The following is a 24,447-nucleotide window of genomic DNA, read 5'->3' as shown; positions in this document are numbered from 1 at the left end:
GCTGCCTAGAATCCATACAATGGGGAACGTGAGGAAGAAAAGGAGGGGGGAAAAAAAAAATGCAGGAGCCGGTGAGGAGGTTAACAAGTTTAATTTCTTTTCATGGTTCACAGAACCAATAAATGCATGAGTGGAAATATACTGCAACAAAGTTCCAATACTGCCTAAAATTCAAGTTCAGACTTGTACATCACCCACCTGTGCATCCAGTAATCCCCTCTGAGCACATTTCTCACTAAAGGTAAAAGATGCTGAGGCCACGTGCTTTTCCTAGGGTAACTGCCATGTAGTTACACAAAGGATTAAGTTGGCTCTCATAACGTAGAGCCCTTAAACAAAAGGCTCTAAAGAGTAAACTTTGCTAATCATCATCAGTGGAGTTCTGTCCTCCCACACCTACATCTCGTGGAAAGGAAGGGGGTGGTGTTTTACAGTACTTCTCTCCATAAAGCAGAAGATAGTGGAAGTGATTTAATTGTCACACAGAACTGGGGCACTCGAGTTGCTGAAGCAAGAGATTTGCTGCCAACAGCTTGGGCCCAGCTCTGGTCTGCCCACGTGGAAAGAGAGGTAAGGAGCTCTGTGACACTGCAAATAGGCACCGTGTTGGAGAAAACCCCTTCTGCCCATCCATTCCCTATGCTGGCTGGAGATGAAGCTCTACTCAAACAAAAAGTCACGAAGTGTGAAAGAAAGGAACCTCCCATTTTCAAGCAGTTGGTGAATAAAAAGGAAGAATAGCAGTGCATTCCACCTAAGGCAAGCGTTCTCTTGCTTCACACAGAAAGAAGAAAGCACAGAAGCACGTAGGTTGACCAAAAGTTCAACTTCTGCTTATGTGGGCTTTGTGCAGTTCATAATGGTACTTACAGTGAGCTTTTGCACACAGGTTTGTTTCACAGCAAGTCTGGAGATACACAGAGACTTTATTTCCTCCCTCCTCTATTACTCTGAGAACTGCGCATGAAAAGAGTTTTATTTCAGTATGGAAGATATCTTGCATTTCTGACCCCTGCTTTTACTTCTGGATTCTATGCACGAGGCAGTACTGGTGAAGGAAATGCCCGCTGATGCTTAGAAAGTTAAAGTGCATTTTCCTCTAGAGAACAGGCCTGACGGGCTGCTCCAGAACGTTGCTCCATCACAGGCAGCACCACAAACCCGAGTTGTGCACTGAGCTGGGGATGGGTCACACATTGTGCTCCAGAGAAAACAGCAAAGCTGTCTAACAGGAACCAGGAGGAGAGGGCTTTCCTGAGGAGGAGGGAAAGCCATCTTGTGAAAGGCACAGCACCAAACATCAGCTCCAGCCCTGCAGAGTGGCGGCGGACGCAGAGCCCTCTGCCAAAGGCAAACTCTCCTCCTTTCCTTTCATTTGTGCCCATTTGCTTCTGGTTTCCAGCAGGCAGGTCAGGCTCTCACTGCTGCTGTCACAGCTGATCGGAGGCATGGTCAGTCACAGCTGGGCAGGCAAAGACACCACAAACCACAAACTGCATTTGAGCAGCACAATCTGCCCCGAGGCTGTTCAGACCCCGCATCCCAGCACAGCTCCCAAGGAACATTAGGCAGGGCTACCTTCAGCACAGTGGAGTCAGACACCAAATCACACTGATGATCTTAACAGTGACAGCAGACAATCAGCCTCTATCTCTTACATACCCTCTTTTACAGAGGGTGAGCAAACAAACACAGCAAGGACACTCCCAGCTCCCCACAAATCACAGCAGCGCCTTGGCGCCCAACGCCGTGCTGCAGATATGTCCTTATTGCCCCAGAGCTGCAGGAGAGCTCAAAAGATACCAACAGTGTCTGTTAAAGTGTCTGTAAACTGCTCAGCAGCTCCAGAGCTGGGCAAAGGGAAAAGTACATCAGAGCAAACTCAGCTCGTACATCACTGCTATCTTTTGTGTCGCTCCCAGGTCTCAGCTTCTCATGGCTTGTAAATCAGAGGCTGTTCCTTGCATAGCAAGCAGGATTAAAATCTATTACTTTAGTTAATCTAAATACAGCAAAGTAATGCTTACACACACACACATTAAAAAAAAAAAATCCAACAGAAGAAAGTTTTGGGTACTGGGTGCCTTTACACCATCAGAAAAACACACCTGAAATCTGCTGAACTGCCATGAATTCTGCACACAGTACAGATGCTACATTTGATGGGGAGGTTTGGGCACTCACCCTGAGCACAGATGGAGGTAAATGTTCCACCATGCTGTGCCAGAGCAGCACAAATGCTCCTCTGTAACAGCTCTTCCCTTCACAACCAACTTCTGCCCCTCACGGCTGCTCCTCATTCAGCAGGCAGCCTGTGCCCTGCCCGGACCAGCACAGCAAAGAAACCACATACCCCGTTCCCTATAGCAGTGCATTTGATCTCTGCACTTCATAAATTACATTTCCTTTCTTAGCTCTTAAAACAAGTGCTTCCTTCCTCTTTTACCAGGTTCCCATTTCTTTTCCCATCCACTCTCTCAGAGGCAGTTTCTTTACTAATTAGACCAATCCCCCCATTCAGCCACGCAGACTTCAAGCAAAGGTAAGAATACAAAGAATACAAACCCTGCTTATTTTCACCTCCATCCCCCGGTGAGCAGTTAGCAGTGTCAGCCTGCACCCAGGGGACCCTGCTCAGCACCCTTCTCCTGACCCACACACCAGAATCCCTGCTAGAAGACGTGTAACACTGAGCATGAGCCCAGAGCTATGGAAAATACACGGCCCTGTAGAAGTGCAGACAGCTATTTCTTGGTGTTCCCACTGGTGAAACTTGGGAAACACAATGGTTTAAGGACACCACGTGTCCAAAAGGAAACACAAAGGCCTCATTCCATGGTTCAGCCAACTTCCATCACCCCTATTCTTTGACTGTAAAATTAAAGACAGATTAAACAGCACTTGGTAATGAAATAATGAACTCCTCGTTGCATCTGCATCAAAAAAGCCAAATGTTGCAGGATTGAGAGTGATTTAGACTAAGTCTAATACACCACCACCTCTTTTTCCTAGAGGTGGAAAAAGAAACCTGAAAGAATTCCTCTTCTATCCTGGCTCTGTTCTTGAGGGGTTGGTGAGCTGTAGCTCCCTTCCTCCACATGGGGAAACCCATTCTGCATCTCCCACACCCCCTGACCTCAGTTTCTCTCTCTGTGTGACAATACACATGCTTTTCACATCACAGCTCCGAGCCACATTTTCTGCCCTGCCTATTCTCTGCCACTCCTCCATGCGGTGAATTGAACTGCACTCCTTTTGCTGCGCTCTTTGGCACGTGTCACTGGGCAAGAACACAAAGAGGAGGGCAGAAAAAAGCAGAAATCTTAACGCCAACCACCTCCAGGCAGAAGGGCTGACAGCAGACTGTCTCTGCCACCGTGTGCATGAAGAGCCACGGTGTCCCCACGCCAACTTCAGGCCTTTTGTTTGCAGGCTGCCCTGGTTCAGTGGCAGGTGGTAGCACCATATTGCCAGGACAGAGGGAAGTGGCAGCACACGGGTAACTCCTCGTTGCTCCCGTGCTGCTCAGCCAAGCTCTGCCCTTTCTCCCTGTACGAAGAGTATTTTGCAATCATGGTTGGTTTCCACTCTTTGTGACAATCAGTTCTCCAGGAGGTTGACCTGTTCAGCAGCAATGTAATCAAACTCGCTGCCTTAGTGCTGGTGGTTGGTCTCCACTCCTCCTGAGCAGCTGCAGCCTACTGTCAGAGCTCAAAGAGGGGATTGTACTTCCTAATTTCCTGCAGAAGGCGAGCCTTGTCCATGTTGGCTTCTGCAAGGGCTATTTTCATGTTCTGAAGCTCTCTTTGCAACTCTGGCACTTCCTTTAACTACAAGAGACGGAGAAGAAAAAGAAAAACAAAGCAGGAGTTTAGAAAGGTAAGCAGCAGGGCAGATGTAACTACACTCATGCACACACAAAGCTCACTGACAGCCACCAGTTTGATTTGCAAAGTACTTCTAACCGGTGCCCGAGGACTTCCATAGCTGTCAGCAGAGCCAGCTCAGGCTGCCAGAGATGCATTTCTAATGTCTACTTGCTCTTAAGACTTCCTTTCACACTTCTAGCCCTAGGAGTAAGGCCTGCAGCAAGCTAGCTGATCCCTTAATACTCTGAATGCCTGTAAAGGGAGGTACAGACTGCTCTGTGTGCGCTCCCTATCTGCAACACACCACACCTACCAGTAAGTGCAAACAGATGCAGACAAAAGACTTTTCCTGCCCACTGCCAGCTATCTGGTTGTCGAGACAGCAGCAGGCAGCAGTGACTCACCTGCAGTCCACGCATCCCTCCTGCTGGTGCTGCCAAAACACACTGTGCTGGGGCCTTGTGGCCCTGAAGAACTGACACAGGTTTGTCCAGTTTCGGTGAGTCCTCCCCTTGTGGAGCTGGAAAGAAAAATAAACAAAAAGCATGGAGGTATTTAATTATTATTTATTTGACAGGATTCTTAGGACTGCAAGAAAAACTTGGATGCTCTTTTTGTCTGAAACAAAAACAGGAAAAAAAGAGACACATCCCCATTTTAAAAGGGAGAAGCTACGCCAAGGGAAGGTGCAGAAGTGCTTCATGATTGTATAAGCTCTAGGAAACACCAGGCATGAATTCAGGCTGCCCATTCAGTGTTCTAGGTGTTAATCTGTTCTGCTTGAGGTATCAGTTTTTCTGTCCAAACAATACAACAAAAGCAGTGAGAAGCAGAGAGGCAGGAATGCCTGCAGCCAGCAACTGGCCCTGCAGAGCAGCCAAAGGCTGTAGATGCTGGCACTGAAGACAGAAGATTGTTTGCCCATTCTGCAGAACTGCAAGAATCAGAATTAGGGACAGCACACACAACAGAGTGCATCCTTCCCACCACCAACCATCCCGTTTTGGCTCCACAATCAGGCCCAGCAGAGCACAACCTCCAACAAGGCCTAGAGAATAAAACACGTTTCCTGACATTTCTGACCTGTTAGGTAGAAAACTCCATCATCTCTGCGCTTCACGAGGACATGATCTATTGCCAAGGTGACAGGAACAGGGCCAGGGGAGGTGGGGTATATCTGGGGGCTGTCATCCTGGAAAATTACACAAAGCAAAACAAAAGGCAGAAAAAAAGACATTAACTGCTGTGACAGCTCTGGCAAAGGGCTCCCCTTGCCCCCGGCCTTCACAGGGGTAACATTACCAACCAGAGCTCACCAAGGTCACCCACCATATGGAAAAGCCTGGCTTTATTTACGCAGAGACTTAATTTGTGCAGAAAGGACTGGCAGGGATCACAGCACAGTTCTGCCATATCCACGACAAAGGCTGGGGAGAAGCCATCTCCCCTGGGATCACTCTCACAGTTGTCCTGCAAATTCCTGATTCAAAAACCTATTAAAATGAAGCCAGTATCTCTAAGTCTGGAGATTCTCAGGTTGCTGTGGTTCCTGCTTGCCAGTGGAGCAAGCTTATTGCTTTCAGAAAAACAGTTTTGTCCGCCTTTACATCAACCAGCTCTTACATAATGTGGTTTTTTTTCACCCATAATTCTTTACACGCTTACCAAAAAGGTCAAATAATTCTCATTTCACACAAGCACTTGGGGAAGAGGTATTTAATTCTCTTTCCCTTCAGTCTGCAAACAGATCATCAACAAAGCTGGGGACAGAGTCTGAACGGCAGGCTCCTGTTTCTCCACCATCTGAGCTTGTGTTACCGTTTGCCCATTAGAAACAAAATAAAACACCATCAGGGAAACAGGAGCTTTGCAGAAAGGCACAGCGATCCCACATCATCCTTCCCAAAGCAGAACAGCGAGGTGAGCCCTGCTCAGGATCCCGCCTCAGCTCCCCGCACACCCACCTTCAACGTGATTTTGGCATCCACGACTTCAATCTCCATGGGGATCACCTCCGGGATGATTTCATCCTCAAGGAAGGGGCCGAGGTTGGTAAGGAAGGACATGAAGAACTCTGCTGCGTAACTGCGGACCAGCATCTGAAGGAAGCCGTTCTGAACAGCGAGCGGGGAATGCACAGCAGCGTGAGGCCCTGCTGCGAGGCGCAAGCACACCTGTGCCTGGGTCTGAGCAGCTTCAGGGGCTGAAGGCTTCTCCACCTCTGCATCTCCTGAAGCAGAAAGCATCACGGAAGCACAGAATGATTAAGGTTGGAAAAGAGAGCTGCAATCCAACCCTCAGCCCGTCACCAAAATGCCCACTAAAGCACGACCCTGACAGACCTCACTGCAGGACATCATAGAATCATAGAATCACCAAGGTTGGAAAAGACCTCAAAGCTCATCCAGTCCAACCGTTCACCTCTTACCAGCAGCTCCCACTGAACCACGTCCCTCAACACAACATCCAGCCTTTCCTTGAACACCCCCAGGCTCGGTGACTCCACCACCTCCCTGGGCATCCATTGCAGTGCCTGACCACCCTTTCTGACAAGTAATACTTCCTCATGTCCCGCCTGAATCTCCCCTGCTGTAGCTTGAAGCCATTCCCTCTGCTCCTATCACTGATGACACGAGAGCAGAGGCCGACCCCCAGCTCACTACAGCCTCCGTTCAGAAGTTATAGAGAGCAGTGAGGTCTCCCCTGAGCTCCTCTTCTCCAGGCTGAACATTCCCAGCTCCTTCAGCCTCTCCTCATCAGCCCTGTGTTCCAGACCCCTCACCAGCTTTGTTGCCCTCCTTTGAACACGTTCCAGGGCCTCAATGTCTTTCTTGCAGTGAGGGGCAATCAGATGGCATCAGTAGTAAGGGAAATGGTCAAAATAGGTCTCACAAAAAATAAGAGAATCACAGAATGGCCTGGGTTGCAAAGGAGCACAGTGCTCATCCAGTTCCAACCCCTGCTGTGTGCAGGTTCCCAGCCAGCAGCCCAGGCTGCCCAGAGCCACATCCAGCCTGGCCTTGAATGCCTGCAGGGCTGGGGCATCCACAGCCTCCTTGGGCAACCTGTTCCCATAATAAATAAGACCAGGTTTCAAAACACTCAGAGTTCACATGACAGAAGCTGCAACCAGAACCAGGCTCCTTAATCCCTCAGGCCCACCCACCTCTCTCACCATCAGCACATTACAAAGCCAGCCTTCATTTAGCATTTGCACAAACAGAGCAGAAACTCTCAGCCTCCCAGAGCTGCTCACCACCACCCAACCTTCTACTCGCTGTGCCCCCTCGTGGTTACAGACAGCATGGATCAATAACAGCCCAACTGAGCACGTTTGCACAGTTTTGGGTTGCAGCTGCTCCTGTGCTTTCCATTTGTTTGTTTCTTTAAAATTCGAACACATCTGTAGGGAAGTGCCCCAGCCCAGAAGGGTTATTCTCAGGGCAGGGATAATTTGGGGTTTCCCTAGGGAGTTTTACCCCTCTTTTTGCTGATTTCATGCACTCCAGAAGAAATTTAAACACTTCCCATGAAGGATGAGGGTTTCACAGTGCTGGACGCCACACAGCTTGACTGTACAGGTACTTCAGCTTTGTGAACACTGAAGTTAGAACGGAAGATTCCTTGAGAGCAGCTGGCACACGACCCAGTTGTAAAAGCCAGAGCCTTACCCACACAGCCACGCAGGTATTGCCACATCCCAACACTGTTCAGCTGCTCTGGAACCACGTTCATGACTTGTAAAGCAACAGACAAATCATCACCACGTGCCTCTATGGCACAGTTCACCTCGTTCATCTTCAGTAGAAGGACAGACACCTGAAACACAGAGGGACAAGCTCAGCCAGTGGAACGGAGCCACACGGTTCACTTCAAGGCTCAGTGAGAGACAGCATCACAAGGGAACAAAGCTCTGACCAGCTGCAGGCTGGGCTCCTCGCTCTGTGAAGCTGAGCTGTTTATTTCAGGAGATGCTCCGCTCTCGTCCTCCGCCACCAGGTTTGCTCTGCTGCCTGCATTGCTGTGCAGCTGGAGAAGATGCCCTGAAGGAAGAGGGTCCAGGCTGGGCTCTGAAATAGAATGGAACAACAACAGCTCGATTCTTGGTGTTTTTTTTTTCTGGTTTTAAGCAGTTCTGGTCTCAGCATCTGCCTTAATCTCACAACCTGAACCATCCTCCAGAGAATGCTTTCCAGTTCCTTGGATGAACCTAAACAATGTGCAGCTGAAGTGAAGAATACTCACTGCAATGCACGGCATCCCTACTTCCAACCATCCTTTATGAAACCCTCCCCAGAAGCTGTGGGACATCTGCCCACCTGCACAGCACCTCTCACTCTACTATGGCCAAATGCCTCAGAGCAGCACAGTAATGGTGCTGGGAAAACCCTCCCCACTCATTTATACTCTTCATCTCAAAAAAAAAAAGCATCTACAAAAGCATTAAGAGCCACTGTGGGTGAAAATGCTCATCATCTTCAAAAAGAATGAGTGGCACAAGGAATCCTGTAAGAACACAGCATGAGCTGCACTGTTAGCTGGTGTGAAGTAAGAGAGGGGACGAGGACACAGCTGGACCCTGGTTACCAGAGTCTGTGAGCATTACAAAGCCATCGCTGCCATCGCTGTCCACTGACAGCCCGTCCTCAGGACCACTCCCATCCACAGACGTGGTGTCAAAGGAATGTTGGGATGCTGTCCTCTTCATGGAGAAGAAACGCATCCGGCTGCTGCCCCCCCCCGGAGTCACGGCCCCCTCTTCTGCTTTGGGCACAGAATCCCTACAAAAAAATACAACAAAGAAAAGGACAAAGGCAAACAGCTTAGGATTACACAGGCACTGCACTAAACTCTGCATGCTTGCAATGCAGGCTTTCGTCTACTTATATTATGAAGGTCTGACACCTCTCTGGTCCAAATGGCACACAGACAGAGGGAGCAGTCGACCTACATCTTCCCCCTTTCCCAGCAGCCTTGCAGGAGGATAGCTCACTCACTTGGCTGGGGGGAGAGAGAGCATTTTCTGCACAGTAGAGGTCATCTTCTCCCGGCTCAAGCTCAGAGCATCTTTTGTTATAGACATAGCTTCTTTGGTGAGGTCCATGGTAACATGCAGAGCTTCCTTGGTGGCATCCTTTGTGATGTGCAGCGCACTAGACAGCTCCACCTCCAGGTTCTTCAAAGGGAGGAGCTCTGCCTGGCCATTGAGAGAGAGATTTCCTCCTCCCGGGGGGCCAGCACTGGTTGAGGTTGGGCTAACAGGGAGGGGAGCAGGGCTCTGAGGATGGCTGCCAGGCTCTTCTGCTCCTTCTGCAACCAGGGCTTCCACAGCTTCCTCTATCAGACCTTTCTCCTCCACGCTCTTACTTGGTGGGGCTGTGCTCAGAGCTCCATCGCTTGCAGATTTTGGAAGCCTCTCCAGTGGCACATTGATTGCACTGGTGCCTGCATTTTCAGCCTCATTGTCCTCTGGGACCCCTGTGCTATTGCACATTCCCTTTTCTGAACCGGTCTCGGATTTCTGCTCCTTCTCCTCAGCTGCCAGCTCCTTCTCTTCAGCTGCCAATCCCTCCTTGCTGTCTGAAGGTGAGAGCTCCGACTCTATCAGGCTTGTTGTATCTGAGTCGAGGGATTTGGGCTCCAAGCAGGAGCCAGGTGTGGGGTTCATGAGCAGGGCCACTTCAGCACTGTGGAACATAACTCCTACTGAAGCAGACATGGGATCTAAAGGACACCCAGTCACCTCCTGGGTATCTTGGGTCAGCTGCTCCTGTAGTGTTTGCAGAACTTCTTTCATCCTGAGCAGCACCAGGTACTGGTAGTGGTTGAGACGAACTTTGACATGAACAGAGGAGGACAAAAGCACGTGGATATCAGCAGAGGCTTCCAGCTCTTTGTCATCTACTCCATCGTTAAGTTCACACTCAGATTCTCCCAAGGCATCCATCGTCTCTGGGACCTTGTAGATGCTCTTCAGATCCTGGTCAGTTCTTGATCTTTGACAAACTCCATGCTCTCTGGGAAGGTTCTCGTTCTTGGAGTGATTGCTAAAGCTGGCAGAAGACTTGATTTTCAAATCAGAGACAGATGATGGCTGTCGTTTAGATATCTGAGCTTGCCCCCATCTCTTGGGAAGACAGGCCCAAACGGAAAGGGGAAACGGCTCGATAAAGCTAAGGGCTCTGCCCTTTGAGCTCTCAGCACCCTCGAAGTCCAGGCAGAGCTCAGTGAAATTCACAGACCACAGATCTTCAGAGGCAGAGGTTTTGCGCAATGGCTGAGGAAAACCTGAATGCTTCTGAGGTCCAGCATCCACCTCGTAGGCGTGGCGCAAGAAAAGGGTATGGAGGAGGTTAAAATTGTCCTGGGATCGTGGGAACTGGGTGTAGCTGGAGTGGAAGAATTCGGAACCAGCAAATTTACGGAAGAGGCTCTGGAGGTCCTGGCAGCTGCAGAAGGGAGCATGGCGGGTGTTGGTGGCCGTCATCTCCGACGTGTGGATGCAGAGCGCCTGCGGGCGATCCTGATGGGCAGCGACTTTCTTCTCCACAGGGATGCTGAGCTACAAGAAAGAGAAAGATGTTTTTCACACACAGGGTGGTGAGGCACTGGCACAGGCTGCCCAAGGAGGCTGTGGATGCCCCAGCCCTGCAGGCATTCAAGGCCAGGCTGGATGTGGCTCTGGGCAGCCTGGGCTGCTGGTTGGTGACCTGCACACAGCAGGGGGTTGGAACTGGATGAGCGCTGTGCTCCTTTGCAACCCAGGCCATTCTGTGATATGATATGATATGATATGATATGATATGATATGATATGATATGATATGATAAGTAAAGCAGCAAGAGGGGAAATCAACAGAACCCCATTCTGGCCATTTACACAGAAATTCAGCTGTGGAATATATAAACAGTTGAGAAGTCTTGGTCTCTACTAAAATCCCAAGAGCTGAACTAGATTCTCATTTGAGAAATTGAATAAAATTTACAAATCAGGGAAGAGAAATGAGACACAAGGAAAATATCACCTAGATGGCAAACATCACAGGATGTCAACGCCACAGACAGATTCCCATTGGGAATGGAATGGGAGTCAAAGCAACTTCCAAAGTCCAGAAAGCAACTTCTGGTTACCTGAACCAGCAATTCCTCCTTCCTCCTTGAAACTGCTTCCATAACTATTGACCTGTCCATCTATTCTGAAGTAGAACTCAAATGCTTGTTTTATGGCCCATAGATAAAAACAAAACCAACACAAGCAGTGGACAGAAGAAAGGTGGAGGTTTTGTTTGCTCGTCCTGGATTCCAGCTATTCCCTGGTACTTCCACCACAGAGAGGGAGAGGACACTGCTGTGCAAAGGAGGAAGGGCATGGTACCTTCAGCTGGAAGCCATCCAGTCGAACGTCAACATGCTCATCACGTTTGCCTGAGTCCTCCAGCTTGTAGATTGCTTTGAACTGCTCCAGGCTGCGATAAAGGTCCAGACAGAAGAGGTTTATCCAGAGCATGCTTGCTGTGTCCAGGGTCAGCGTCAGACCATTCAGCTGTACATACAGGTTTGGGCAAGGAACTGGAAAGAAACAGAATCAAATTCAGTTCCTGCACTGCAAACACCAAAGCACAGGGCTTTAACATCCACCTCAACACAGACCTCGTGGATGTGAAAAGCTGAGAAGCAGCAGAGCAGCGAGGAGCCCCAGTTCTCACACCAGGGCTGCAGAGCACTCAGAGCTCCCTGGGGTCCCAGAAGCCCAAGCTTTAACCAAAGCAGGTCCTTCTATCGCTCTTGGGTTCATCATTTTTGAGTACAGCATTTCCTCCACATTTTGCACCACGTAAACCCTACACCATTTTCTCAGTAGTAATTTAGAAAGGCAAACATGCAAACGTCAGGGAACCGAATGGACACCGACATGCAGAGAAGCTTCAAAAGGGACAACACACCTAAAGAATGAAAACACTGATTTCTGAAGGAACTTAGGAAAGAAGGTGCTAACCTTGGTGTATTACCTGGAAAGTCCTGATTGTCTGGGAAGTAATACTCTGTGAATTCAATGTGGATTGCAGAGACCTGATCAGGCAGGTTGAGGAATTTTCTACTACACGAAAGCAGGGTGGAAGGTTTCTTACTGTGTTGGCCAGCTGTGGAAACCTGAAAACACCAATGGCAAAAATGCAGTAGTACAGAACCTGCAAGTGGCAAAAGAAAGCATCCCAGAAACCTGCAGCCTCCCACACTCAATGAGTCTCATTTACACATCAAACACACTTGGCTTTCCAGTAATGATTCAACTTTCCCCTACCTTCTAACACTGTCAACTCCTCTCCTTCCAGGGAATTCATCTCTTTGTATACACATATATTCTTCCAGTATTTAAAAGGGGATTACAAACAGGAGGGCAATCAACTTTTTACAAGGGTAGACACTGACAGGACAAGGGGAAATGGTTTAAAGCTCAAGGAGGGAAGACTGAGGTTGGATGTCAGGGGGAAGTTCTTTGCTATGAGAGTGGTGAGGTGCTGGAACAGCTGCCCAGAGAGGCTGTGATGCCCCGTCCATCCCTGGAGGTGTTCAAGGCCAGGTTGGATGGGGCCCTGGGCAGCCTGGGCTGCTATGAAATGGGGAGGTTGGTGGCCCTGCATGTGGGGGTTGGAACTTGATGATCCTTGGGGCTCCTTCCAACCCAAGGCATCATATGATTCTATGATTTATATCCCACGTCACCTGCTATTAAGAACCAGAACAATCAGATTTAGGTGATGTGAATAAACAGAAGTGAATCCCATCATAACTTTCTCCAGTATTAACAGCATGCCAGTAAGTGCATGACAGCATCTGGTACAGATCTCAAAGGGCACAGGGTGTGTGGATCCAGGCTGATTCGCTCCAGTGATCCCTGCTGTGCTGGGTCAGAAAGCACGAGGGCAGATATATTCCTGCTCTGTCAAAAATCCACATCTTCACCTCCTTCTCAAATACACAAAATCTTTTATCCTGGCTTTGCCTGAGGAGGTTTGAAAGCGGACACGAACTCAAAGAGCGCAGAAACTCTGTGGCTCTTCATGCAATTTCCTCTGCACGTGACAACGACCAGCACTCCCTGCTTGCCTTAACGGCTGCACGAGCAGCACAGTAATGGCATTCAGCTTGTGATGGCCGGCCTGCACTGAGCGAGATCCGTGCCATTTATTTGCACCACAGCCAATTAAACTTCCTTCCTCACAAAACCCCCCCCAGGCACTGCTCAGCCCCCACCTGGTGAACATCCAAGTCGTCCACGCGCAGCAGCACACAGCTGGAGCGCAGGCGGTGCCAGGGAGGCTGCCGGAGTTGGGGCAGACAGCAGGGAGCTCCACGGCCCTTCTCCAGGGGGCTCTTGTGAGGACTCACGGACGCGTCTGTGGGGATGGGAGAGCAGAAGGGTTTTACTCAACTCCTTTGTAGTGAACGTGGCCGTCAGCTCCGACACAGACGTGCTTACAGAGCAGAAATAGCAGCCCCAGAATTAGAAACAGATGGGCAAAGCCAGGCAGGAAAAGAAAGCCAACACTCGGTGCTTGTAGAGGAACTGTGAAAGATCAGCCTGATCTGCACCAACAGAAGTTCTTCAGCTGCATTTCAGCCACCTTCTGCTGCTCAGCCTATTGCATTTACTCATTACATATTCACTTAAAGAGGATAGAAATAAGCCAGGTCTGTCCATGCTTGCTGCAGTAATATTCCAATATAAAACCCATTGTACTGTGCCATTAAATTGATGATTTTTGGTGTGCCATGCAATTCTGAACAACGGATCAAGCTGCTAAGAAAGGGAACTAGAGATGCTGCTGGATGGAGAACAGCTGTTATCACCTCCAGGAATTTAATCCAACATCCTTACCTGCTTTCTTTTTGAAGGGAGAAAGTGGAGTCTTGGCAAAGGCAGCATCCATTTCTTCATAATGCTTCTCCACCTTGCTCTGAAATTCACTGACCAACCTTTTTGCCCATTGTCCCCGCGTCTCCATTGCCTCACTGTACCTCACCCAGTGCTTGCAGGCATCTCCTGCATTGAAGTAAACACACCAGCTTTAAAATTAGGCTCCTGCATACTCACAACTCTCTTGTTCCCCTTAAACCAATATCAACCTGTAAAGCATCCCCCTTGATTGATGTCACATTCTGTTGCTACTCCAAATACGAGCATTGGGAACAATGCCACAGTGACACTTTTTCTTGCACCCTCACTTAACCAACAGATTTTCTCCTGAGACACAACCCTTTCTAATTGATGTGCTCAGAATCAGGTCCTGAGCTTCAGCAACCCAAAAAGAAATTCAAAGTTCCAACTTTATGGTTTTATGGCAGGCAGCAACTCGTTCCTTTCTTTGCACTCTGCCAACAACTTGTCAATCTTCCATCAAGAGGTAAATCAGATCAACCCTGACCACGAGGATTTCAGATCCAGGTCCTTTGTGCAGCTCTTTCTTCTTGCCCTGCCCGACGCCTCACAGCATCACCATTCTTCAAGTTCTTTTTTCAAGCTGGCATGACAAACCCCCTTACCAGCCCTATGGAAGGGATAATAGTCAAAAGCCATCCTCCTGAAGGTCAGCTGCATGGCACCTCCCAGCATCCCATGCTTCAAAGTGCCTGTGAGAAATGGAACAAAGAAAACTATGATCAGCTCTGCAATCCAAGCCCTGACTCAGGATAATTCAGAACAATGCTGCTCTGATTGCCATCACTGTTACCATGGCTGGTATCTGCTTCTAAAGAGCTCTATCAGAATCTCGTCCTAGGGGAGGAAAAGGGCAACTGAATGTAACAAGGCAACAGTTTATACCATAGGAACCAGATCTAGAATCTCAAATTCCAAATCACAGGACCCCACTGCTTTCCAGGCTCCCATTAATCACATTTCTCACGGCACCAATCAGGAGAGTTTCCAGAGGAAAATCCTCCCCTGAGAAAGAAAAGGACTGGCTGATTTTTTCGCTCCTGCTGCTGCTCTCTGTTACCTGACTCTCGAGTGTGGCTGTCGTCACAGATGTGCAGATCCAGGCGTGAGATGAGGAGGTGGTAGGACGACTCCTTCATGTCGTGTTTGTCGAAGTACTGACCAATGCTGGTTGCGTTCGGGCTGACTCCAAATGGTTGAGACCAGGACTGCTGGGTACTGGGAGCTGGTGGTGTGATCTGTTAGGAAACAACGAGCTTGGTAAGAGCTCATCTTGGAAGATATTCTGAGACCAAAAGGGCAAAGTATTCCTTATGATCCCTCCTGTAACCTCACTGCACTACATGCACTGCCCTCCTTCCCCAGAGCTTCCACTACCAGTGATATTCCTCTTCCCCCCCTAGAAACACTTTTTGTCCTCTGTATTTATTGTATGACATTCACCAATCAGTTACTTAGAACGGGATCTGGGGAAAAACATAAAAAAACAAGTGGTGAGGGATGTTCAAAGTTGCTGCTTAGAACTGCTGCTTCAAGGCTCTCACAGACTGTGCTATATGGAAACCAAAGAACAACAGCAAAAAATCCAGAGCTCTCTCTGTCTTTTGCTCTTCCCTACGGCTCACTCACCTGCACAGAGTCTGGTGCCAAGCTCTTCCTCTGCTGAGCAGACTTCTCCATGGCTTCACTCAGAGACTCTGCATATTTCATCATTGCTTTCAGCTGAGAGTCTGTCAGCACCCAGAGAAGGTCGTCAAGGAGAAACATCAGCTTTGATGCCATCACATTGCAATCTTTGGTCTGAAAACAGCAAGAAGGTGTCAAGGACTAAGAGCTGCTCACTTTACACTCTCCTCAAAATACACAGAAGCTGTAGCACGAAGCAGAGATGCTGCTCTGAAACTCATCTGAGAGAGAAGTTAACTCATCTGGTGGATGCCCACACTGCTCTCATCTGAGAAGGAAAGGACTCAAAGCTACCTTCTCTTTGGAAGAGAAATTGATTGCTGGCCATTTAAGACAGAAAAACAAGAGATGACAATTTTTTGCAACTTCTCATCACATCCACTCATCATCACCTTTCTGCTGACAGCTAAAAGCAAAGCTAGCAGCCTTCCAGCTCCCAGTAAAGAGATGACAGATCTCCTTGGGACGAGAAAACAGATTTTAAGACTTGCTCCACACACATTATTCTCCCCAGGGAAACAGCTTTGACATTTGTTTGGAACACAGCTGTTTCCAACAGACAGCAGAGCAGTACATCAGCTCGGGCTCAGTACTTGTGAAGGAGATGAAGCGTGGCTGAGGGATGTGGGAGGAAATGTGCATCATGGCTGCAGGGAAGGCGTCCCCCAAGGGATGGTGAAACACTCACCCTTCTCTTGAGAGAGATCTGTATCCTCCCCTGGTTCGTAATGAGTCTCAGAGGAGTAGTAACAGGGTCCTGATCACCGTTGTCGGTTGCATCTGCTTCAATGCGGAGCGTCTGCCAGGTGAGTTCTTTGAATGTCAAAACCTACCCAGAAAGAGGAAAATGGGGAGATGCTGAGATTTGCATCAGCTGCCAGGATTAAAGGAAACCCTTTAAGGACACAGAATGAAACAGGGGCACGGAGAACCGTCCCACACGTCTTTCCTCTGCAGTCCCTATCCACAGACAGGGATGTAGCCCAGGTCAGGCAACATCTGAAGGCTCCTCACCTCCCCTCTCTGTGGATCGGTGATGCGGGTGAGCCGCAGGTCGCTCTGCTGCCAGCTGGGGTTGACGCTGTAGCCTTGAAGCTGCCACAGCTCAAAAGAAGCATGAAAGGCCTTGGAGTGAATCTTGATAGTGATGGAATTGACAACAATAAACATCCCCTCCACGACCTTTTCAGCAAAGCCGTATTCGCTGCAAAGAGAAAATCCTTTAAGTCATCAGGGAGAGAGCGCGGTACGTGTGGAACCACTCAAAGCAGAACCCCCAGAGGTCAGCGGTTGATTTTGGAGAAGAACAGCCCATCCCATACCCCAGCACGTCAGAAAGAAGCCACGGGACTCAGGGGTCTGACCTCTGGCCAGCTGCAAGAGCAATGGGAGACTGTCCATTGGGTGGCCTGGGCTCTTCACACGTCCGCATCTCTACCTCCACTTTGTCCAGGTACTGGAAGACAAAAGACAGGAGCAGTAAATACAAGACCAAGGCTCAAGGGCAGCCTTACACCCTCAGGTCTGAGGCTCTAGGGCTGGCATAACCCAGCTGTGCCGCCTCACATCCCTCAGTCTCGTGCTGAAGTTCTCACACCTTTCAGTGCCAGAATGGTTGGGTGATCTGAATCTCCAAAAGTGGGGGGAAACAAACAGCAAAAAGCAGGCAATGTTGCCCAAGGGCTGAGCCCAGCTCCATGCTGCAGGGAAATGGGAATCCCATGGGAGGTCACCCAACTTCTAATAGAACTGCTCTCAGAATTCCCCCACGCTCTGAAGGCCTGGAGGCTTCAGGTTGGCACTGCACAGTTTCCCTTCAGAGAATTAGGAAGAGAACAAGAGAATAAACATTACCAAACAGATTGGGTGCGTCTTCAGTTTTGTCCACTGGATCTGAAACAATAAAGGTAAGATCACAAGAGTCATCTTTGCACTGGGAAAGTTAAGATATTGCAGGGAACCATTTGAGCTCAAAGTTCTGCTCTGAGAAACGACCATTATGACTTTCAATCATCTCTAAATCCAGTCAAACAGCTCAGAAAGGGAAGTGAGACATTGCAGCTGCCAGCCCTACAAGCCCAGCCCAGCTTTTGCATCTCGTATGTCATCGTGAGTAATAGGTGCTCAGTGGGTCAAATTCAGATTCCTCCACTCCCTTTGTAGAAAATGCTGCCATTGCTGAAAGTCAGGTCACCCTTTTGAAGACTCCACACAAACCCAAATGATCCTATTTGATTTGCTTGCAGCCACACTTACTCTGCAGTTCTTGTACAAGGGAGGACAAACGTTTGGTGCTATATTAAGCAGATCTGACTCTAAAAACAGATAGAACAGATCCGATGAGTAAGACAGGCTCGTTTTCATTCTCATTTGGCAGAGTAGAACCATCATAGCAAGTCTCCTCCACGTACTAAAAAACCATGCATCCAGGTAATGCAGCTATGGTTGGTACCAGCCGAGATTAAACAGCCTGGCATTTCACATCAACTGAAAAAAAGTCAATTTCGTGCTCTAAAAAGCACGAGGAGGAAAATTTCTAAGAGGGGTCAGAGTGCAAAAGTGCAGCTGCCCATGCATGCCCAACTTCAGCCATTATGCACATAAGCAGCCAACGGTGGCTGAATGAGCGCAGGGTGCACTGCTTCTCGGTGTGCCACTCACAGAGCTCTCAAGAGCTGCCTTCTCAACAATGAAGGCTTCAGCTCAATTTGTTTTATGGTGCCTCACAGCATCGCCAGGCTTTCAGACAGCAGCACTCCATTTGTCTCTGCTTCCTATTCCCGGTGGAGGTCTGTGTTCACTCCTTAGCATTAACAAAACAAGCCACTGGGGATGAGGGAAGACACAGAGAACTGCTCAGCGATCAAAATAAGAGGAAAATGAAGGAAATGGGGAAGCAGGGCTGTAAAACCTTAAGGTGCTTGGGGGTAACGAGCAGGGAGTCATTCATCACCATTTCTTCTGAAGAACAGTGCCAGGTCACCAGCTAAAACTAATGCAGCAAAAGCAAGCACGCAGTGAAGCTGCGAGGCTCTTTGCCACAGCGTGCTCTGGATATTAAGTGAAGGGTGAATTAAATGAGGTGTGTGGAACCCAGGGAAGCAACCACAGCCCCCTGCTCACCCTGATGGATGCCTTGTTGCAGTAGACCCGGGTGATGGCGAGCCAGGTGGGCAGCTCCAGCACATTCTGCAGCACCTCCTCATCCAGCTCCAGGTTGCTCAGCTGCCCCTGCCCCTTCAGGGTGCTCAGGTTGATTTTGTCTGGAGAGAGATTCTTGGTGAACCTACAGGAGAGGAAAGAAGAGGCTCTAAAACGGAGGCCAAGCGGAGCTGCTGAGACCCGCAGAGCCTTTCAGAAGGGCGCATTAAGTGAAAAGAATCTGCTTTCTTCTTTGTGAAAACATGCTGACATTTTTAGGCCCAAGGCAAGTTGGTTTTTCCAAAAAAAAAAAAACACACACCCAGAAAATCCCTTTACATTTTGACATTTGAAGGGACTTTATTTATTTTTTCTTTTTAAATCAAATTCAAGGAACTGAAAATTCCATCTAAAGCCCTGGAAAGGCAGAATTCAGCAGAACAGCCTTAGGACAGAAACAAACCCAAACCAAAGCCAAACCACAGAGAGGGAGAACAACTTTGCTCCCCCTATGAGCGTCAAAGCAGTGATGAAGTGCTTTGCTACCCACATTTTTCTAGGTAATGAGAACAGAGGAAAGGAAAAGCCCGTTCATAAATTATTTTTATTGCTGTCTCTTTAAACAGCAGCCTTGCAGGCTCTCTGGTCAGCAGGTCCATTGCAACCCAACCCTCAGCCCAAATTCCCATCCTCCCCATTGGCATCCATCACCCGGCTCCCTCTGCTCCAGTTTCTTCTCCCAGGGTTTTATTCTTACATATATTCTGCTATTTCCCTTCTGGGCCTGAGATTTAAGTGCGACAGATGGAACGATTCCAGCAGGGCCGGTCAAGAGCAGCACGCCCTGCTGCAAACCTGAAAACCTGTGCCATCATTCAAAGCACCACGGACCCATCGCACTGCAGCCCCCAGGATTCCTGCCAGCTCACTGACTCTCTGCTGCAGCCAGAGCTCATTTCATCGGATCACAAAATGGCCTGGGTTGAAAAGAACCACAATGATCATCTCATTTCAAGCCCCTGCTATGTGCAGGGTCGCCAAGCACCAGGCCGGTCTGCCCACATTCCTCTGTGCTAATACTCATTCAGCACAGCGCTCCAGAAAGCAGAAGAAAGGCCCTATTGTCAGCACAAGCAGGACAAGGCTCTCAGCCCCGTGTCTCCATCCTCTCTCCTGCACCGCGGTCCCATTCCCTGGGAAAGGCTCACGGGGCATCGTGCACAAAGTGCAGGCACTGCTGAAGGGAGCAGAGGGGAGGAGGATGCAGAGCACTGCTGCTGGGATGGCAGTGGGTGCAGCCATGGGGCTGTGCTACCAAGCTGCCTGAGCCGTCTGCCAGCCCAGAGCTTCCTGCAAGAAAAGTACCCTTCTAAACCCAGCATTTCGTTAACACAGATGGTGGTGAGGTGCTGCTGTTAGGACACAGCACTGTGAATCTGCCTCCATCCCTCCTGCACAGCGTGGCCTCCTGCTGCTGCAGAACCACAGGCAGACACTGTGATCTGCCACCTCCCTGAGCCGCAGGTGCTGCTGATGCCAGCAGCCCAGGGAAGCTGACACGTTTGCTGCGAGCGCGTCGCTCCCTTTGACCTCCTGCTGAAACAACGCGGGCAGGAGGCCAAGATCAACACGGCATCCCAGCCCTGCACAAAGAAACGTGGCGCTGGGTGCCAAGGAGACGCAGCGATGCGCTGGGAGCTGTGAGGTCGGTGCTGAGTCCAGATGCACAAACCCAGGCGCTGCGTTACGCTGAACGCCTCCAGAGGCAACCTGCTTTGCCTTCAGCTCTGCTGAAAGCTGCTGTAATCACGCTCACTCAGGACCGGGTTTGAGAATAAAGCAATCCCAGAGAGGAAAGCACAGGGCACCGCTGTGCTCGCGAGGGGAGCTGCAGCTGTCTGACATCCTCGTCCCAGGCTGGGCGCTTGGGTGGGTGCTGCAGAAAGAAAAACACGACAGAACTGCTTCACTCAGTGTGCCAAAAATAAAAATAGCCCTGGGTGTGCTGGGGAAGGAGGGCGAAGCTGCGACACCGGACACTGCAAGAGGGAGCGGTGTGAAACACGACCCAGCCTGAAACAAACGTCTGTGTTCATGTGCAGGGAAAGGCTGCAGAAATCCTGTGAGCAGATGAGAGCAGAGGCGCTGCGGGTGGAAGCACCCTCAGCTGTGAGACACTTTGGTGCATCCAATGCACGTTGCTGGGGAATACAGAAGGAGCAGAGATGATGCATGCCTGCGAATTTGGAAGCTTACAGATGCCAAACTGAAAAGAACCGCTTTGGTCACTGCCAGGGGAAGGACAGAGCTGTGAGAGCAGACGATTTGAGCTGCTTGTTGGCAGGCTTGCTGCATTCATACTCACAAGCAGCAGCATTTTTGGCAGCACGGATTGCTGGCCTAGAGAAAAATGAATGAAAACGGTGACTATTAGGAAAACAGACCGTGTGGGACAGCTGCTTTTTTTTCCCCCCAACTCTGGAAGAAGTCATGCAGCACTAAGCCAGTGAACTCACAGGACTGCACTCCTTTTGAGCCTGCTCACATTACCATGACAAAAGTCAACGCAGAAAATCCTTTCCCAGCCTTGACAGAGCTGTCCTGTAGACTCACAAGGCCATTCTGCAGCTGTGTACACAAGCACAAATGCAGGCACTCCCATGCCACGAGTGACAGCCTCCTTTCTGGCAGCATCTGCAGCTGACAGCCAACAGAGCATCCCAGTCACCTGCACCCATGGAAAGCCTTCAGGTGACTGATGTGCAGTTGACAGCAAGTATCAGCTAGGAGCTTCTAACCGCTGTAACCAGGGCAGCCCTGCTGGGCCAAGGCTCCTTCTTATGCCAGTTTACAGAGATTTCCCTGCTGTCCGCTCTCCCCTTTTTGTGATAACGTGGGCATTGCAGTTTGCAATCAGCAGACGCACAGTTGTGAACCGTGCCATCCCAGCTTCTTGGCAAAATGAAGGCTTTGCTCTTTCCTAAGCAGAAACGCCACCCAGATGAGCGAACCCTCAGCAGCTCCTTGGGACCCAGCCGAAAAGCACCGTGCTCCTTACAGGAACCCTTGGCCTTTGGGATTCCCCCACTGCATGCTGTAGGTGGGCACAGGAGGCTTCCTCTGGTTGCTCCACCATCAGCCTGAGCACATGGACGAGAAATGATGCCACTCCTGCATGACGGCCTGCCCCATTCCCCAGCTGGGAGATCCACAGGCTGCAAACCCACGGACTGCAAGCAGGAGTTTGGCCAATCTTAAAGCAAGGCTGTACCCATAAATAAAACATCTACGTCCACACCTGTAGCTGCTGCCACGCTGCATCCAACCACACACAGATAAAAATGCTCTCCTTGGAGCCATCCCTCCCCCCACACAGATCCTCCCATCAGCACATCTTCTGCCTCACACCCCGTTTGCAATTACCCACTGATCACCTCCTATTGCACACAACCAGCACCCACACGACAAAACACTCGTTCCTATTAATATCTTCGTTACTATGGTTATTATATGCAAGAACTAATTAGCAGGACAGCAGTGACCTCGGTTTTGTTTAGTGCCACGCATCATCCATCAGCAGGAGAGAACAACCCACGGTGGCTGCCACCAGTGCAGATGGAAAAATACTGTGAAAAACTCTGTGTCAGGCCAGTTCCCTTCATGCTGACTCTTGTGAGCCACAAAGGTCGTTGTTACATGGAGATAAAGTCACGAGTGGAAAAGGAAAGGTCAGGCAGTGCTGGGGATGGGGGGCTTTCAAGGAAGACAACAGCAGAAGCTCTGACTGCAAAACACGTCTGGGAATGAACTGAAAGATAACTGTGGAGGAAATAAAACTGGGCAAGTGATCAGAACTTCTATAAAAAGGGAGAAAAACTGCTGGCTTGGAGGCACATGGGAAGAAGAAGGAAAGCCTTTCCAGGAAGCAAAACCACGTAAGTAGGTTTTGCACAACCCCAGAGCCATCTGCCTGGTCACAGTGCTGCCCAACACTGAGAGATGCAGATCTGCAGCCAAGGAAGAGAAAAGAGCAGAAAATGAGGCTGACTGAAGCACAGTGTTGTATGCGTGTGGTGTGGCCTCTAGCACCAAACCCATCCAACTAAGTGGTATAAAGGCATTTAGAATTGGAGGAGCCTTGATTGATACCAAACAAACTGTTGGGATGATGGAAAGCATCGCATCCTATGGAAACCAACCTATGGAAATAATATATGGAAACCATCCTATGGAAACCAACCTATGGAAACCAACCCATGGAAACCAACCCATGGAAACCAACCCATGGAAACCAACCCGTGGAAACCAACCCGTGGAAACCAACCCATAGAAACCAACCCATGGAAACCAACCCGTGGAAACCAACCCGTGGAAACCAACCCATAGAAACCAACCCATGGAAACCAACCCATGGAAACCAACCCATGGAAACCAACCCATAGAAACCAACCCATGGAAACCAACCCATGGAAACCATCCTATGGAAACCATCCTATGGAAACCAACCCATAGAAACCAACCCATGGAAACCAACCCATGGAAACCAACCCATGGAAACCAACCCATGGAAACCAACCCATAGAAACCAACCCATGGAAACCAACCTATGGAAACCAACCCATGGAAACCAACCCATAGAAACCAACCCATAGAAACCAACCCATGGAAACCAACCCATGGAAAGCAACCCATGGAAAGCAACCTATGGAAACCAACCCATAGAAACCAACCCATGGAAACCAACCCATAGAAACCAACCCATGGAAACCAACCCATGGAAACCAACCCATGGAAACCAACCCATGGAAACCAACCTATGGAAACCAACCCATAGAAACCAACCCATAGAAACCAACCCATGGAAACCAACCCATAGAAACCAACCCATGGAAACCAACCTATGGAAACCATCCTATGGAAACCAACCCATCGAAACCAACCCATCGAAACCAACCCATAGAAACCAACCCATGGAAACCAACCCATGGAAACCAACCCATGGAAACCAACCCATGGAAAACAACCCATGGAAACCAACCCATGGAAGTCTGGAGAAGAGGAGGCTCAGGGGACACCTCATTGCACTTTACAGCTTCCTGAAGGGAGGCTGTGGTGCAAAAGAGTCTGGCCTCATCTCCCAGGCAAATAGTAGGATCCGAGGAAATGGCCAGAAGTTGTACCAGAGGAGGTTTAGGTTGGATATTAGGAGAAACTTTTTCTCTCAGAGGGTGGTCAGGCACTGCAATGGCTGCCCAGGGAGGTGGTGGAGTCGCCTCGGCAGTGTTCAAGAGGCGCCTGGATGTGGAGCTACGAGATGTGGTTTAGTAGCTTGTGGTACTGATAGCAATGGGAGGGTGGCTGGACCAGATGATCTTGCAGGTCGTTTCCAACCTTGTGATTGTGTGATTCTGTGATTCTAAACCAACCCATGGAAACCAACCTATGGAAATAATCCTATGGAAACCATCCCCATAACTCCAGCTCTGCTGCACTGGGCAGGCAGCAATGTTTGGTTCCACCACAAGAAACCTGTTGAGCTCACCCTATTCCTGGTGCAGAACAGCACTGCACCTGTCTGCTCGTTATCAGGTGAACTCAGCGCACTGCTGACGATTTCAAGGCAGCAGCACTACATAAAATCAACATTCTGTCTTTCCAAGCACCAACTGCTCTGATAAAAGGCCAGTCGGCTCAACAGCCCAAATCCAAGGGCAAAGGCACTCCCACCACAAAATGCCCAAAGCAATTCCTTATCAGCTCTCCCAGCTCCCAGAGCAGCGTTATCTGCTGCAATGCACTGCGATGCAGCGAC

At 49.5% G+C, this 24,447-nt stretch overlaps 1 protein-coding gene and 1 long non-coding RNA gene across 4 annotated transcripts in view; both read right to left on the bottom strand.

Moving 5' to 3' along the window:
- Positions 1–75: 75 nt before the first annotated feature.
- Positions 76–24,447, bottom strand: part of BLTP3A (bridge-like lipid transfer protein family member 3A) — a 29,026-nt gene continuing 4,654 nt past the window's right edge. The window contains exons 2-21 of one of the 3 annotated variants that reach the window (XM_052698303.1): positions 18,618–18,780; positions 17,349–17,387; positions 16,859–16,950; positions 16,509–16,698; positions 16,183–16,323; positions 15,438–15,608; positions 14,869–15,046; positions 14,414–14,500; positions 13,749–13,913; positions 13,124–13,266; positions 11,878–12,019; positions 11,244–11,437; positions 8,867–10,431; positions 8,457–8,650; positions 7,788–7,939; positions 7,541–7,688; positions 5,834–6,099; positions 4,953–5,061; positions 4,274–4,389; positions 76–3,830 (exon numbers count right to left, since the gene is read on the bottom strand). In XM_052698303.1, the coding sequence (XP_052554263.1) occupies positions 3,705–3,830; positions 4,274–4,389; positions 4,953–5,061; positions 5,834–6,099; positions 7,541–7,688; positions 7,788–7,939; positions 8,457–8,650; positions 8,867–10,431; positions 11,244–11,437; positions 11,878–12,019; positions 13,124–13,266; positions 13,749–13,913; positions 14,414–14,500; positions 14,869–15,046; positions 15,438–15,608; positions 16,183–16,323; positions 16,509–16,698; positions 16,859–16,950; positions 17,349–17,387; positions 18,618–18,780 (4,381 nt within the window). In that variant the 3' untranslated portion in view covers positions 76–3,704. Of the gene's footprint in view, positions 3,831–4,273; positions 4,390–4,952; positions 5,062–5,833; positions 6,100–7,540; positions 7,689–7,787; positions 7,940–8,456; positions 8,651–8,866; positions 10,432–11,243; positions 11,438–11,877; positions 12,020–13,123; positions 13,267–13,748; positions 13,914–14,413; positions 14,501–14,868; positions 15,047–15,437; positions 15,609–16,182; positions 16,324–16,508; positions 16,699–16,816; positions 16,951–17,348; positions 17,388–18,617; positions 18,781–24,447 lie in introns of those variants that run through there. The other 2 variants (XM_052698304.1, XM_052698305.1) reach the window with 2 other exon arrangements.
- Positions 18,803–23,611, bottom strand: LOC128088125 (uncharacterized). Its single transcript, XR_008210168.1, has 3 exons — positions 23,534–23,611; positions 23,394–23,449; positions 18,803–23,239 (listed from the first exon to the last, which is right to left on the bottom strand). It is a non-coding gene; the product is annotated as an uncharacterized LOC128088125 (long non-coding RNA).

The sequence above is a fragment of the Tympanuchus pallidicinctus genome, unplaced genomic scaffold (genome assembly GCF_026119805.1).
Source record: "Tympanuchus pallidicinctus isolate F22 unplaced genomic scaffold, pur_lepc_1.0 scaffold32, whole genome shotgun sequence".
NCBI classification, from domain to species: domain Eukaryota; kingdom Metazoa; phylum Chordata; class Aves; order Galliformes; family Phasianidae; genus Tympanuchus; species Tympanuchus pallidicinctus.
The sequence above is the reverse complement of the archived record's forward strand: the minus strand, read 5'-3'. Positions and strand labels throughout refer to the sequence as shown.